The sequence below is a fragment of the Protomyctophum parallelum genome (assembly GCF_964188405.1).
Source record: "Protomyctophum parallelum genome assembly, chromosome: 13".
NCBI classification, from domain to species: Eukaryota; Metazoa; Chordata; class Actinopteri; order Myctophiformes; family Myctophidae; genus Protomyctophum; species Protomyctophum parallelum.
In genome coordinates, this window is record NC_139708.1 from 24527864 (window position 1) to 24544766 (window position 16903).

At 43.0% G+C, this 16903-nt stretch overlaps 1 protein-coding gene across 3 annotated transcripts in view; it reads left to right on the top strand.

Annotated features, from left to right (window-relative positions):
* The window catches only part of asic2 (acid-sensing (proton-gated) ion channel 2), a gene marked incomplete at its 5' end in the record, with an annotated part of 441728 nt that extends 424866 nt beyond the window's left edge, over window positions 1–16862 (top strand). For all 3 annotated transcript variants that reach the window (XM_083780701.1, XM_083780699.1, XM_083780700.1), the window contains 7 exons: window positions 5249–5399; window positions 5524–5580; window positions 13481–13634; window positions 13916–14007; window positions 14561–14640; window positions 15830–15898; window positions 16033–16862. In XM_083780701.1, coding sequence (XP_083636827.1) covers window positions 5249–5399; window positions 5524–5580; window positions 13481–13634; window positions 13916–14007; window positions 14561–14640; window positions 15830–15898; window positions 16033–16134 — 705 coding nt within the window. In that variant the 3' untranslated portion in view covers window positions 16135–16862. The remainder of the gene's footprint in view (window positions 1–5248; window positions 5400–5523; window positions 5581–13480; window positions 13635–13915; window positions 14008–14560; window positions 14641–15829; window positions 15899–16032) is intronic.
* Between the last annotated feature and the right edge of the window lie 41 nt (window positions 16863–16903).

Consider the following 16903-nt stretch of genomic DNA (forward strand, 5'->3'; position numbering starts at 1 on the left):
GAATACATCACATAAAAACATTTATCATGAAACATGCGTAAGCTAAGAAAGTAACAGTGGAATATCTATATAATGAAACTATACATACACTATACATATTTACTACTATACTATACATATGTACTATGGCGTGCTATGACTATATACAATACAATTATAGCGCTGTCTACATAACATGCTATAAGTCTGTGTCAAATGCTATCTAAGCCAACAGAAATGCTATCTAAGGGGTTAGGGTAAGTGCTATGGGCCATGATGGAGTCTGAAAAGGTGGGTTTTCAGGCTACGGCGGAAGATTGGGAGTGATGCTGCAGTTCTGACTGCAATGGGAAGTGCATTCCACAGTTTTGGAGCCAGAAGGGAGAAGAGTTTGGGACGTGTGGAGCGTTATATATATACAAGTAAGACGCGCAAACGCGGGAAGCGAACGCAGCTCGTGTGTGTGTGGTTGTGTGTGTGTGTGTGTGTGTGTGTGTGCTACAGCTGCGCCCTGTGTGTGTGTGTGTGTGTGTGTGTGTGTGTGTGTGTGCTACAGCTGCGCCCTCTGGTGGCGGGCGGGTGGTGTAACAGCGGGACACACACACACACACACACACACACACAGACATTCAGCCCTTGCTGTCATAGTAAGTGGCTCACTGCGTTCGCAATAAAAACACTTGTAGTGATGAAGTGCTTCCTAATGTGTCCTGACCCTTACTACTTGTCCTTACACGTTCGAAGATATGAACACCAAATTATGAAGTGTGGGTGATGCGCTTTAATAGATACCATCACCGCCCGCGGACCCCCAAGTGGTCCGCGAAGCTCTGTCTTTCTCTCTCTCTCTCTTGCACGCATGCGCATAGTAGTTTGTCGAGAGAGAGAGAGAGACAGAGAGAGAGACAGAGAGACAGGCATGGGTCATTGTGGTGTAGTTAGGAAGCTAATCTGGCAACCCGCGGTCATAGTTTCACAAAGCGCTACTGTATGTGTCCATAGACCCAGTTTCTTGGAAAGCTAACCTGGCAACCCATGGTCATAGTTTCACAAAAGTCTGTTTTCATAGACTCAGTTGCTAAGACAGACAGACAGACAGACAGATCTTCCTTTATAGGAAGATGAAACAAAGCTTCAATGAATTTACTATGGCTCTTATCATATGACCTAGATTAAAGCCACTTCATCAAATGAATGCTGGGCACAGATTTCAAAGTGCCCAAAACACTGAGGGGCTTAATGACACGCGTGCACAACTGCGCACGCATGCACGCACAGTCACACACACACACACACACACACACACACACACACACACACACACACACACACACACACACACACACACACACACACACAACTTTGGTGCTCCAGTTATATAAAGTGTCCTTCAGTTTTGATGAGCACATTGGGCCTCATGCGCCAATACATTCCTAACTTTTCCTCTTACATTTCTTCCTAAGTGAATTCCTAAGAGAATTGTCCAGTCAGATTCATGAAACGTTCTTAAGTAGGCAGAATTGTTCGTAAGCATGTTCTTATGATGATGAATCCAAAAATTATTTTAACTTGAAGGGGTGCGCTAGTGCATTCAAATCATCATAGGTAGACGCCCCACCTAACCTAATTAGCATCCTAATTACCATAGGGAACCGCCCCACCAATCCCATATAAGGCATTGGGACTTTCCTTTTTCCTACCTATGTTTTACCCAGGGAGGTGTGGTTTTGCAAGACTCCATGGCCTTGCCTGCTGTCACACACCTGTGAAGTTGAGTGAATGAAGTCAAGAATACTTAAACTAAAGTCTAAATATCGTGGAGCACCAGACTCCAAACATTAAAAATCAATAGTACTGTGGAAGTACTTCTGAAGTGAACAACAAATGTTATTCATGAATGCATTTTATTATTTATCTCACATTAGTCAACTTATCGCCACTAGACATCAATGTAAATATCAAATGATCATATTATCCATATGTCATGTTCAGAAGTAGTGGATAGTGGATGTAAAACATTTTATTACTTAACACTGGAGGGTGGGTATGGAGGGGTTTTAAGGCAGCAACTGCTTGGTATGTAATGGTGTAACCTCGCCTCACCAGGCTTTCCACCACCTCGGAGGAAAGCCTGGTCTCTGTTTCAAAAGTCTGTATGATCCTGTCGGGAGCGGATGATATCGTTACGTCATGTTGTAGTATTGTTTTGTAGTCAACAGGCAGGAACAACAGGCGGCAGCAACTTCCTTTTCCCTCAATAAAAGCTCTCGTATAGCCTGTAGCTTTTATTGAGAAAAATCGGTTTGAGTGAAAAGGAAGTTGCCGCCTGTTGTTCCTGCCTGCATGTCGACTACAAAACAATACTACAACATGACGTAACGATATCATCCGCTTCCGACAGGATCATATACCCTAAATGAAATGGTGCCCAGGCTAGTAATGGTGAGGTAATACGAGTGTGGTGGTTGATATGGTGGTGGAAGGGTTGGGATAGGGGGGCTTTCAGGTAGGAAGGCGACAAGAAAATGCAGGTGGTGGCTGTCCGTATATGGGGCGGTGTATTGGGGGGGAGGGGCGATGATGGTGGAAGGGGTGGGGGTTATGGGGTTGGTATGGTGCTTGCCTTCAAGTCAACTGGTCTGTTTGGGTTGGATTGGAATTTTCACCCCCAAATTGACATGCATTCTGCAGACAAACACCTGAAATTATTTTCTGCTAGGGAAATGTTTCAAAAAATGTTTCAAAAATAGCCGATCTACAAGCTCAAAATGGGCAGTAATGAGACGTGTTTGTGAGCTTGCACCCTAAGAGTGCTCCACAGTGTGCATAGATACTGATTCTTACCTACGAACGAATCACAGCTAAGAAAACATTGAGGGATCCCAAAACCTTCTTAAAAACTTCCTAAGTGGGTCTAAGAACAAATTTCCTCTTAAGAACTTCTTAAGAACGGTTGGCACATGAGGCTCATTGTTCTGTTGCTACTGAAAATCATCTTTCTCTCAGATAAATGAAAAGGTCTTCATTATATTTAATACATTGGGCCCTTCCTGCCTTTTGTGTTGAGCCTAGGGTCACTGTAATGATATTTCAGCTTTGTGCAGTCATGCAATAAAAAGGAAACTGTAGTCGAAGGCATCTGCTGGGACTGCAAAATGTGCCTTGATGCTGCACAGTGCACACCAGTTTGATTTCCCATTTTGTATCCACAATTCATGGTCTAGTGTTCCCATTTTATTTCAAAACCAACTTTGTCCCTTGCTGATCAGGCTATATATACCTAATAATAGCTTTGACCCAGTATAGCAGTGAATCAGACAGAGATGAATAATGCCCTGAGAGGGACAGAGGCCGTGGCTTATATTAAACACACCAATAAATGTGTCGGCTGATCTCAGCACTGTAATAGCTGACATCCCGCATCTTTGATCAATTTACAGGGGGATAATGGGATCCTGGTTCTGTCAAGACATGCCTGTAATTCGGCCATATGTGCTAATTATGTAAGGTGTTGAAGATGGGCTGAAAGGTTATGGGCTCGTCAATTTTCATAGATGTTCCTAATGAAATTGATAGTGCCTGGATGCAGCCTGTATGCACACCTGCTGCTGCTGGAGTTAGTGTGGACACGTTTAATTATCTCAAGAGACAACATAGTGGCACTCAGACACGGCCAGGGGCTTTTAGGTTAATGAAACATTTGCGTTGTATTGTGTGTTCATGTCTTTGTCATTGTGTCAGAAGTGATTATGTCTGGAGATTTACGGCGTTATAAGCTCGCAGCTCTCCCCTGGAGCTTAACATGCAATGTCACCCAGTAGGAAGGGGGCATCATCGCTTCAGGTCCTGTCACAACTAACAAGCATGCTGGGCCCAGATTTCACCTGGCAGGATGTTGTGTTTTAGTTTGATAAAAAAAACACACACACACACACACACACACACACACACACACACACACACACACACGCACACACACAAAATACACTGTTTTGGCAGTGGAGACAGACAGAAGAACAGAGGGTGGTGGGTGATAGATGCCCAGCATCACAGCTAGAGCAGGCTGCTTGCATCATGGAGCAGATGGGCCCTCACACTGCTCCTCCCGGTGTCCCCATGCTCCTCATCTGCTGTCCCTGCCTTCAGAGCTACGGAGCGGAGAGAGGGAGACATTTGGAGCATTGTGCTCCTGAAGCCTGTTGTTGTGGATTTCTGCTGCCAGTATCTATGCATTTGAGGAAGTGCCCTCCCCCCACACATTCTGTTTTGCGAGGCTCCCGTTTCTGAGCTGGCTGGGAATCGGGGGACAGAAATGACAAGTCATAGTTGATGTTCATTTTTGACCTATATAAAGCTTTTTTGTCCTAACTCGTGTCACATTTTCCATCCATCCATCCATCCTCAACCGCTTATCCGTAGTCGGGTTGCGGGGGCAACAGCTCCACCAGAGTGCTCCAGACTTCCCTCTCCAGAGCAACATTAGTGACTTCCTCCTGGGAGATCCCGAGACGTTCCAAGGCCAGTGAGTCGATGTGTTTCCTCCAACTGCGCCTTGGTCTGCCTCGGGTCTCCTCCCAGTGGGACGTGCCTCGAGGACCTCCCTATAGGGAGACGCCCGAGAGGCATCCTAACCAGATGCCCGAACCACCTAAGCTGGCTCCTTTCCAGGCGAAGACAATGAAAGGAGAAGTTACGTCATATGTGTCTGAGCTAATCGTCTATGTATTTAATTCTTGTTAATATTATTTGCGTCATGACCGAGAAGTGGTACAGTGTGGGGCATTGTGTAATGCCTTATCTTTAAGTCCACACTCACAACACCAGAGGTAGTGCAACGAACCATGTACAACCCAGATTCGGCACAAACAAGGGACTAAATTCTATTTGTACGTCTCTAAATGTTTTGATGAATTGAACAAGGTGGACCCTCTTTTAAACAATGTAATGCTTTATTGGGTCGTCCACTCACAGTTAACAGTCTTTGTATTGAGTTTAAATGTACTGTAATTCTGTAAACTATTAATAAATATTTCAATCAATCAATTTCAGTGACGTGAAAGAACTAGGGCATGTTGACAAATGAATTCATGAGAAAGTATATATATTTTTTTAGTGGATGATGTACGATGATAAGAGCGCGCATCACTTCACAAGGGTGTGATTTTTTTGGATGGTGTGTGGATGTAGGCTATATACAGTATGTGAGACTTGTGCATGCACCCGAGGTCTATAGGGGTTCATTTTTGCACTCTCCTTCTCTCTTCTGCAGCTGACCTACTTGCCTCCCCCATGGGGAGAGTGTGAGTCCAAGGCTCTGGAGTCTGGGTTCTTCGAGGTCTACAGTGTGACCGCCTGTAGGATTGACTGCGAGACGCGCTACATTGTGGAGAACTGCAACTGTAGGATGGTGCACATGCCGGGTAAGCACGCGAGTCTTCGAAGAAATTCAGAGCTACTGCATGTTTAACACAAATGCCAACAATTAGCTTCATTCTCCTCTCTCCTTTAACCGTCTATTCTATAACCAAACTATTCCCACTACAGGCGATGCAGCGTTCTGCACCCCTGAGCAGTACAAAGACTGTGCCGAGCCTGCTTTAGGTAAGCCGCCACACATGCTGTATGTACAAAGATGCATGTACCAGATGAACACTTAAATATAGATCTTCTTTAAAGTGTGAATGCCGAGTCAGGATTACATCCCTGAACGAGGATTAAAAATATATTTTTAAGTGTCATCCGGTGTTCAACTACAGCAGAGATCATTTCAAGCTTGAGCAGGCCACGGGTCCATATACAGTCCTACACCCTCCTGCATTCTATGTAGAGTATGGCAAACTAGGATAATTTCAAGCTTGAGCAGGCTCAAGTCCTATACCCTCCTGCATCCTATGTATGCCAAACTAGTCAGATGAACCAATCTTCTTTCGTAAACAACCATAATCCTTCAATGTCTCTCTCACGTGGACCTTTTGTCGATACACAGACATTCGTTTGGAGGATATTTGAGAAAATAATGACAAGCGTTCCAAGAATTCAAAGTATGCGTGTCTTAGCTCTGGATTAAAGTTCTCAGTCATGCATGCATCTGTGCACAGAAAATTGCAGATCTACAAGCTCACAACATGTCTCAGCAGTCAGCACAACGTGTTGTGAGCTTGTGGATTGGCTATTTTCGGTCATTAGTTATTTTAACATGAAAGAGTATTTCAAGTGATCAAACTAGCAAATAGAATACAATATTAGAAGCATTTTCCAGGAACATGAATTATATCAGAAATGTCATGATTTCTTCAGCTGGTCAGCCTAAGACATTTTAAGTCTTGAGATTTTCCATGTGTATGATTATGCTACCTATTAGGCATGTAACGATATACTCAACTCACGATACGTATGACGATATGAGGTTCACGATAGGATTTTTCACGATATTTTCAACACAATTATTTTCTAGACAAATGATTTTTTTCACAATTTGTATTTAACTGCATTGCAAAAGTAGCATTACTTTTCATGTAAAATTACTTAATTTCTGTGCAACAACTGTAAACATGCTTTAAACCTAGCTCGAGTTAACATTTCTTCTTTTCTTTGATGGCATCTTAGGATAGATGTAGACCTATTTGACAGTGCAGAAACATAATTGCCTTCCTTGATGTATTAATGAGCATCAATAACGATCACCTGTGTCACAGACGCATACGGCTCCCCTCTGCAGGCCTCTACTACTGAAAGTGACTGCATGGAGTTACTCTCCAAAAGCATGTAAATATGATGGAATATGATTACAGCTCACATTTCATATCACACACTAGCCACCCCCCCCAAAAAAAAAGAAAGAAAAGAAAATCGATATTAATTTTTAATAAATCGATACATATCGCCGGGATATAATATCGATATACGATATATCGTTACATGCCTACTACCTATCATATTCATATCTGATTAGTTTGTGTTTGTTTGCGTGCTATTGTTATGAAAGCCTGCATTGTAAATGCAATCAGCATTTGAAAACACAGCTGTCCAGTGTCCACTAATTACTTTTTTTACAACATAGTATTTTCAAAGCAATTATTCACATATGTTTTTTTGTCCACTAATTACTAATCATTTTTTAAATGTAAAAGCAGGTAGATAAACTATGCAAAGTATGCAAGTATTAATATTAGTCCAATTTAAATACATCAAGGAATGAACAGAACTATGAATTTCTCTCCTTAATAAAGAATGACTGAAACCGATAAATGAGGTCTATTGTTAAGTGTTTAATTTGGTGGGTGCCGGATAGATGACTGGAAATGGATGGATGGGAAATGGGATAATATTTCTTCCAGTCCAGTAGGTATAATATATACAGTAGATAGATTTGGCTTATTTTATTTATATTTCAGTGAAATCCCACTTTCAGTTTATCTACTTTGTCTTTTATTAAACTACTATCTCAGGGTGATATTATATCTTTGCCATTGCTCCACTTGAGCGGCAGAGTGGGAGACACTCATGAAAGTCAAATCCTTGTGAATTTATCTAAATCACATTTGCTGGAATTTATTTATGTGTTTTTCACAATGGAGGAGTTCCAGCTCTCCTCCCCATAGAGTTATGCGGAGGAGTTTCACACCCAGAGCCAGGCTCAGTCAACCTACCAGTATAGAAGATCATCTTGGGTAGCTCTAGAATCTGGACCACAGGGCTGCCCATTCCCTTTGCATGTTTACAGCTCTCATGAAGTTTGTTCAGATCATCATGCCTAGTATATAATATCCATTAATAATATTTGAAAGCCCTGCACTTAGTGCTTTACAATTCCCAATTGTCCTAATTTCCTAAAATAGTTTTTTTTTTTGCGGCTTACGCCTTTTATTGATTTTTTAAGGGACAGATAGTAGGCTGACAGGAAACGGGAGAGAGATGGGGGGATGACATGCGGTAAAGGCCGTGTCGGGTTCGGGAGTCGAACCCGCGGCACACCGCGACTGGATCACCAGTCCAGTGCCCAGACCGCTACGCTACGGCCTGGGCCCTAAAATAGTTTTTTAACCATGCACTTTCAAACTGGCATACCGGTAGCTATTTTAGGCACATCATTATGTGAAAGTGCTTTCAAGAAAATAACTGATCTACAAGTTCACGGCGTGTTGTGATATAGTTAGTATAGGCCATAGTGCCACAAATATAATCATAATCATAGCAAGCACAAAGTGTGTGCATAATGTTTGCAATTTCAAAGGAGAGAAGAAAATGACACTTTAGCAAAGCCTATTATTCTGCTTTATGAAACCCAATTTAGTATAGTGGTAATGGTACCAAGAGGTTATTAGGGTGCAATTATGAGCATGCAATCAGGACTCTGTGTGTGAATGGGTGAATATGAAGTACATTGTAAAGCTATATAAATGCATGCAGTCCATTTACCAAATTACCATAATATACATTTACCATAAACAAAATCTACGGCCAATGAAGGGCCTCTAACCCAATACGGCGCAGTCCAATTTCCCCGAAGGGTCACCGAGAGCCAAAGGCCCCCTGGGTCGCGGCCCTACTGGCCAGGGACGTGCACAGAGTGTCGGATGGGGAGGGGCTGAAATCCCGTCAGAGGGCACTTTTGGACGCAACAGGATTTTGTTCAACTTCAAGAATTTTTTGAAAATGCAATTATCCTGAATGCAGACTTTGGGTATGGAAAGGAAAGGAGGGGCATTTCTTTCACCAGAGTAAATGCTGCATTCGTGGTCTGGAAAGGGCAGTTGTTTTACAGACAGGTAAAAGGGCAGGGGCTGAAGCCCCCTTTGATGTCTATGTGTGCCTGCCACTGGCCCCATGGCTAATTTGGCCTTTTGCCTCGTATTATAAAATTAGGTTTGCACACACTAGTATACATTAGTTACGTACATTATACTAGTAGTAATAGTAGTGTTGTTTTCATGTTTGTGTCTTTGATTGGGGAACCCAGAGATCTATACTTGGTTTCCTCCCTGTTTCCTTCTCTACGCCAAATCTCTTCATGCAATGGGAGCTTGTAGATCGGCTATTTTTGCCGAATGTTTGCCTATTTTGAGTTAAGACATGCTCGGAATAGTGATGCTAGGTTTCATGTGGTTAAGAGTAGGAGAGCCAAGGGTTGCCCTGCATCACACAATTCTCGCTGCAGCACAGAAGCACATACTGTAGTGGTGATTCACGCTATGCTGGAATTTGCCTGTGTGCTTTTGATTTGAAACCCAAAGGTATACAGTTAATTTGCAGGAGGAATGGTTGGCTTTGGTCTTCAATCCACACACCTCGCTCCTTCTCTCTCCCTCCCTAATTGGTTTTATTTAAAAACTAGGGAGACTTTCAGAATCCAACTGTGTGCACGGCTGCGCGCATGTGAGTACATACCATAGAGTATATATATCTATAGAGAAGACACCCGAGTTCTCCTCCCATCCACTTGCATTGAGTTGCTCAAAAGCGCATGAGGCGGATTCACTCCTCCTTCCTGGTAGGAACAGAGTGCATTCTGGGACGGATTGCAATGGTGAGTGGCCCCAAACACATGAACGCGCTGCCGTTGAACGCGCACGAGCGTCGTCTGTCGTGAACGTGTACAATGATAGTCAACGGACAGCGCGTTCATGTGTTTGGGGCCAGCCTGCAATACCTTCATTCGGCCACTATGTCCATTTCGCCTCAAGATTTCCTCTGGGTGCCTTCTCTTTTTTTTTAATTTATATTTTTTGTCCCACGATTTTTGTAACCCATTTTTCACCCCTGTGTCAATCATCCTGTGATGTGATCCTGGGCTCTACACACCCTCCGCCAACCTAGGGAGAGCAACAGACTTAACTCATGCTTCCTTCATGCTTGAGTGTCCAAGTTGCTCCTTTACACCTGACAGGGGGGAGTTTCCCTGGTTGGACGTAGCGCGTGGAAGGAGCACGTTATTCCAACCAGTTCCTTTCCCCTCCATCAGGCGTCCCGGCTGGCCAGGGGGAGGCAGTTTAGAGACCAGGATTTGGGTGCCTTCTCTATAAATATATATACTCTAAGGTACATACACACTGGCATATGTGCGCATACACACACACATGCACAAACAGATATATTTGCAGCTTGGATTGTTCAATGTAAATTAATTCCAGTTTGAACTCCATGCCAATTTGCTATTCCTTTTTCACACAGAGCAGCAAGTTAACGTTTGATTAGGCTTGCTTTCCGTCTGGTACAACAGTCCGTCTGGAACAACGGTGTCAATCATGAAGTTTTAGAGAAAGCCCAGATGGACCCATGATTTTATTTTATAGGAGACAACTGAATTGGTTGTTCTTTAACAGCTATAGTCTACTATAAATGCTCTAGACTAGACAGAAGAGGCAATCCTGGGTCCCAGTTCTTTCAACGAATCAAATAATGAATCCTGGTATTATGTGTAATCACTGTAGCGTAGCCTACATATCTTATTTTGTATATATCTTGTCTTACTTTTACAATGTGCTTCACATTCACCCATTCACGCACACAGCTACATATTACATGTTCTGTGGTACGCATTCACACACAAACGGCAATCATGCAAGGCACCAACCTGCTCATCATTAATGCAATCTTTAAAAACCTTCTGCAGAAAATGTTTTTGTTTTTTTATGCGTACATTATCTTGGGAAAAGATGAGTAGGTTCAGTTTGACAGAGTGACAGGCTCAGAGACTAAAATCAAAGATATGAATGTCTAGTATTCTTATGTAGTCATAGCACTTTATAGTACACATGTATAATATATAATATAGTATAGTATGTATAGTTTACATAGATACTCCACTATTATGTTCTTAGTTTATACATGATTCATTATAACTACTTTTTATATAATGTGATGTATGCCATGTTTTTGTTGTTGCTTAATGTAAATCGCTCTGGATTAAATGCCTGCTAAATGCCTAAATTGTAAATTGCAAGGCCTCGCTCTTCTCGCCAGTATCCAGTAACCCCTTATTTGAATAAAATAAGCGACCACTGAGAAGCTATATTGAATTTCCTTTTGCAATTACGTGACAACATGAGCCTGCAGCCTATTTGTAAGCCGAGGGTATAGCTGCCCTGTGGATTGAGATCAGGTCGTCTGTCACAAAGTTGTCACAGCGAGAAATAAGGCTGCTGGCGTTGACTACCCACCACTCCTATTCATTCACAGAAGATGAATACAGAAGTCATGTTGGCAGATTTTAAGTCAGAGCGGACAATATTATTATTATCACATTATTGACTGCCTGCCTAATTATGTCCCAAACCGCCCGCTAAGGTCTTCCACTGCTGGCCTGCTCGCTTTGCCTAAAAAAATGGCAACTAAAAAATACGGGGAAGCAGCTTTTTGCTTCTAAGGGCCATCGGCATGGAACAAGCTCCCTCTGTACCTTCGTCAGGCAGCCTCTGTAGACATTTTTAAAGCTCAGCTCAAGACCCACTTCTACAACATTGCCTTTAAGTGATCTTCTTTTTGTTACTGCTTGTTTTTTTATGTCGTTTCCTTGCTTTTCTTTTATGCTTTTATTTTATTTTATTCTCCATTGTTCTGTAAAGCACTTTGAGCTGCATTTGATGTCATGAAAGGTGCTATACAAATAAAGTTTTATTATTATTATTATTAGATTGGATTTGGAAATCTCCAGAGAAATTTAGGCGTTATTATAATCTCAAGATGTGCTGAATGATTGTGACTAGAACTATTGAAACCTTTTTCTTTTCGAAACCGATTTAGTGTTGAGAATTAGCATGTACGCCAGTGCTCGCCCAGCAGTCTGATGCGTGCACGCGACCTCGATCGCCCTTTACTGGTTATTATATTATTAATTTTCCCTATGCCAAGATGCAGACTTCTCTGCATCAAGGGTTTTTTGTCTGGCTGAGGTGCTTCTAGGATGCCGGTTCACTGCCTTAGCTTCTCCCCTCAGTGACGCTGACGATAAGCCTGACTTAGACATCAGAGCTGTTGAAGAGTAAACATCTCACGTAGGATCAAGGATGTGTGTGGGGGAGAGAGTGTGTGTGTGTTTACAGTCATGGCTGCCATGTGTCATTGCATTGTTTGTGAGTGTGTGCATGTCAGTGAGTGTATACTTTAGTACAGATGTTAATTTGTGTGTCTGTGTGACCTCCATTGGCCTAATAGGCAAAGAGCCTCCAGACACGTTCTCCCTTTCGGCTGTCAGCTACAATTTACAGCTTAGCGCCCTGAGCGTGAGACTAGAAACGCCTCAGTGTGTCTGGCACTGCACCAGGCGAGGCTTATATGTCTAAAAGAGCTGACAACCCCCAAGCCAAAATCTCCCGCATCCCACCACCCCCAACCCCCCCCCCCCCCCCCCCCCCCCGTGTCCCCCTTCATCTTCCTCAAAAACACCCCCTAACCTAGCCCAAACATTTAGATTCTCGTAGAGGGTTTTTTTCCGATTCTGACGATAAAAAGATAACCCCCCCCCCTTAACGTCGAAAGTTGAACGTTTGTGCCTCAAACTCACTCTTACCTTGTACAAATGCAAAATCTAAGCTGCTTTAAATGTTGCCCCACTTGTTTGTGAGGTGTACAGAATCAGATTAAACACGGAACATGCTTATTTTTCAATAAAAAAGGTATTTTAATCAACTCTGTCTCGGAATCTGGCGGCCATCTTGCTTTTCTCTCCATTGTAAATGCGCAAGAGAACCCTGGCCGCTAGGGGCGCAGGCAATATTCTGTTGCGCCGTTTACCGCATTTACAATGGAGGATTCAGAAACAGAGTGGATTAAAATACCTTTTTTATTGAAAAATAAGCATGGTCCGTGTTTAATCTGATTCCGTACACCTCACAAACAAGTGGGGCAACATTTAAAGCAGTTTAGATTTTGCATTTGTACAAGGTAAGAGTGAGTTTGAGGCAAAAAACGTTCAACTTTCGACGTTAACAGTTTCCGTGCCGCGAATGGATTACTCCAGGTTAATGTCGCTGCCATAAAAGACTTACGCGACTTTTGTTTTATGTGTTTAATCCGCCGTAATGTAAACAAAAAAAAGAAAATTCTTTTTCGCCGCTTAGGAAGAGAGGAGGTGCATTTCGTGTTGACAATGAACCGGAAATCGTCACATGCTGTGAGCTGCTAGGGCTTCTGGGAAATTGAGGCCAATGCAAACGCATTGGGTTCAACGCCTCATGGAGGCGGGTCCTGTGCTGCCTCTTCTCGGTGTAGCAAGATGGCGGGTGGTTCGATCGTTCATAACAAACGGGGGGAGCTATTTTCGCTCGATTTTCGCGGATTAAAAGCCCAAATAATTCAGCGTGTGCTCTAAAGGTAATACAACAATCTCGGCAGTGAAGGGGGGTTGATTAAAATGCGGGTTAATCGTAAAAAACAGTCAAACTGTTAAGGGGGGGGGGTTATCTTTTAGACTCTCGTAGAGAGATTCGTCAGAATCGAAAAAAACCCTCTACGAGAATCTAAATGTTTGGGCTACCCCTAACCTTCTCTGCTTTCCGTAAAGCTAAACTGTCGGCCGTGGAAAGCAGCAACTGCTTGTGCAGGACACCGTGCAACATGACGCGATACAACAAGGAGCTGTCCATGGTCAAGATCCCCAGCAAGACGTCATCACGCTACCTGGAGAAGAAGTTTAACAAGTCCGAGAAGTACATCACGTGAGTGGATCTCTCTCTATGCATCGGTCAACACTGAATAGAGAGACAGATGTGGAGTAAAAGTAATTTTAGCCCGGCAAAGAGTGGCAAACTGGTGAGCTTGACGAAAATAACGTATTTTCAACTGGAAAAAGTTGAAATACATCGTTTTTTATCAAGCAAAACATTGCGTGACAAATATAACTTATTTTATAGCTGAAAGGTGACAATATGTTAAAATGAAAATACTGATAGTCACTGAAGTATGTGTGAGGCTTAACGCTACATTTTGCCTCTTTCAGAGATAACATCTTGGTCTTGGACGTGTTCTTTGAGGCTCTAAACTACGAGACCATTGAGCAGAAGAAAGCCTATGAGGTGGCAGGTTTACTGGGTAGGTTTTCCCTGTTTCACCCCCAAACAAATGAGCACCACGCATAAAATGCACAGAGCAAGTTCAGTCAGGGATATCTTGGCAGTTGCTGCAGGACAGGTGGTTGGCCACTCTTCCATTCTCAACCAATCACATACTGTACACAATACACTATAGTGCCCCATTTTAACAGGGAAGAGTGCGTTGCTCATTTGCTTGATTGCAGCATTGTGCTGCTTCCACTGCCCAAAGGAGTGCTGCACACCCTCTACCTACCACCTGTTGTTATCAGCTTGTATGTACTATGGAGGGTTTGGTGGTAAGGGAGAGTACTCCCTGTTCCTGGCAGGTTTTAGAACACAGAGTGCTGAAGATCTGGTTTGTTCAGCGCCAAACCATTGAAACCAAATCATTGTATTAATTTAATATTATATATTCATTCAAATATTTTAATACAATTTGTGGGTTGTCCTCACTGAACTGTAGATCTAGATTTCTCTGTCCTCCCTTACTTGTTTTTCTTCTCATTACATTTTTTTTATTTCAATACATCCCTCTTTCTGTGGTCTTCCAGGTGATATTGGAGGTCAGATGGGTTTGTTCATTGGAGCCAGCATCCTCACCATCCTAGAGCTGTTCGACTATGCTTACGAGGTCAGCATTAATACACACAAACACTCATATACCCCATTATTAGCAACACAATATGAAACTTTTGTTTCATAACAACAGTTTGGTTGGCTCCCTATTAACGACAGGGAGAGCCCAATTTTGAAGGCAGAGAATATGAACAATGACAGCGACACAAAGGGTCTGCCTCAAAGCGTGCATCTGAGAAGAGTGAGCTCCATGATGAGGCTTTTCCGTTAACATGGTTTTCATGCAGTTTAACAATTATTGTACCGCTTTCTCGTTCTGCTGAGCTACTAAAAGTCTTTGTCCTCACCTGGGGCTAGGAATACACATTAAAAGTAATTTACAAATTGTTTTTTCTCACAGCGCCGGCTAGAAAGCCATGGTCATACAATACCAAATTAGGGAGGATAGGTTCTGAAAACCCTCAAACACTTGCCAGTCAGCATTGCCAGATTAGTCACAAACTCATTTTTTCATTTTGGCAAACTGTTTTTCTTCAGGCAACGGCATTATTTCAGTGACAGTTTCAGCAGGACCTAGAGTTCCTTTAGTGTCAACAAGTACCGCTGAATTAATAGTGAAGGTGTCATTATTTCATTACAACTATTACTATTACAACATGATAATTTAAGCACTAAACCAAATTGCCCACAGACCTTCTCAATAAAGCAGGTTTAATTAGGACCATTGAATGCGGGCACATTCTTACTTAAACCAAATTTATGCATTACTTTGTCATGCAACGTTGACTCTCACGGAATGTGTGTTGCGTCTTTTAGTTATAATTCAGTTGAAAAGCAAACTATGAAGTTGGAAAAACCTTGTATTTCCATATTTCCTTTTTTGTATGAATAGTATCGTTGGCATTCGGCCATTTCTGGGACCTCTGGTTTTGTACGGGTACGGTCCGACATCTCTCTGTACTTTTCGGGTTTGGAACTCAGAATTATCTGGGTCGATTCGGCTCTGGTTAAAAAATGTACCGGTCTATTTGTGTACTGGTTGGTCAAATTGGACCTGTGAACCAGGTTTTATGAATATTTAAACATTAAGCATTCACAAGAGCATCTGACTAAATAACTACATTGGGGATCCATTGGAACACAGGTACTTTTTTCTCCTAATCTCTTAATTATTTTGGTCATATACAAGGTTTCAGCCCGATAGCGATTAGCGACGATTTACAATAATGATCTTCGGTCTACAGGTTGTTAAAGACAGACTGCTAGACCTCCTGAGTAGAGAAGAAGAGGATGAGAGTCATGGGGAGGATGTGGTAAGACTATATCACGGTTTCTGTTGCTCTTTCACACAGCGGTTCAAGTTTGAACTCGGTCTCTCTGTCGGCCATGTTTTACTTTTCCTCGCTTAAAACCCTGTCTGTCATTTCTGTCCCATTCCCCCCCCAAGAGTTCTTGTGACCCGGTGGCCAACCACTCAGAGTCCATCAGCCACACTGTGACCGTCCCCCTTCAGACCACCCTGGGTACCCTGGAGGAGATCGCCTGCTGAGACCCCCTCTTAGAGCCCCACATATAAACGGAGCTCTCACCAGTGGGTTGGCTGTCACTGTGTACCTCCAAGGTCATGCCAGAGATACCTCAAAGGGGAAAAGGACGACAGAGGGGTTGGTCTAAGGACAGTTACATTTGCTGTTCTCTGTCGTACCAAACGTCCCATGGCGTTAATGAGGACGAAAGAGCTGTCGGCTGGACCTGCCGGCCTGTTCTGTCATCATACTTTGCTGTCACAGGGCAGCATCCTCTCCCGGGCCACGGGCCTAGACCTATTGGGAGAGGGCCCTGGTCTCCACAGACAGACTAGGCGGTTCTCTATGGACTGTTTGGACTACACAGGACAGAAACACAGTGCTCACATCAGCCCACTCTACTGCCAAATGTACTCTACCCTACCAGTGATGAACTGTCCAAACTGCATGCGTCAGTCTCTCTTGGATTTGGTGTTGCTCTCTTTGCTGATGCGTGTTCCAGACTCGCAGTGTTGCTTTACCGTACATGTGTAACCTCTTATCTTCAGAACTGGCCCGGGCCTCTAGAACTTAGAATGTACAGATTGACACCTAGATCATAGTCCAGGTGATCCGGGGTAAACACATCCGTCTCAGAAGCTTTGTCTTTATTGATAAGTTTGTTTCTTCCGCTGGATCGTTATTGTTTGAGGGGAAAGGTTAGGTGCTGTGACTGAGCATTATGGCTGTGCTTTGTCTACCAAAAACATGGTGTTAATTCGCACAGGCTGCAAAAGATCTCATTTAACACTG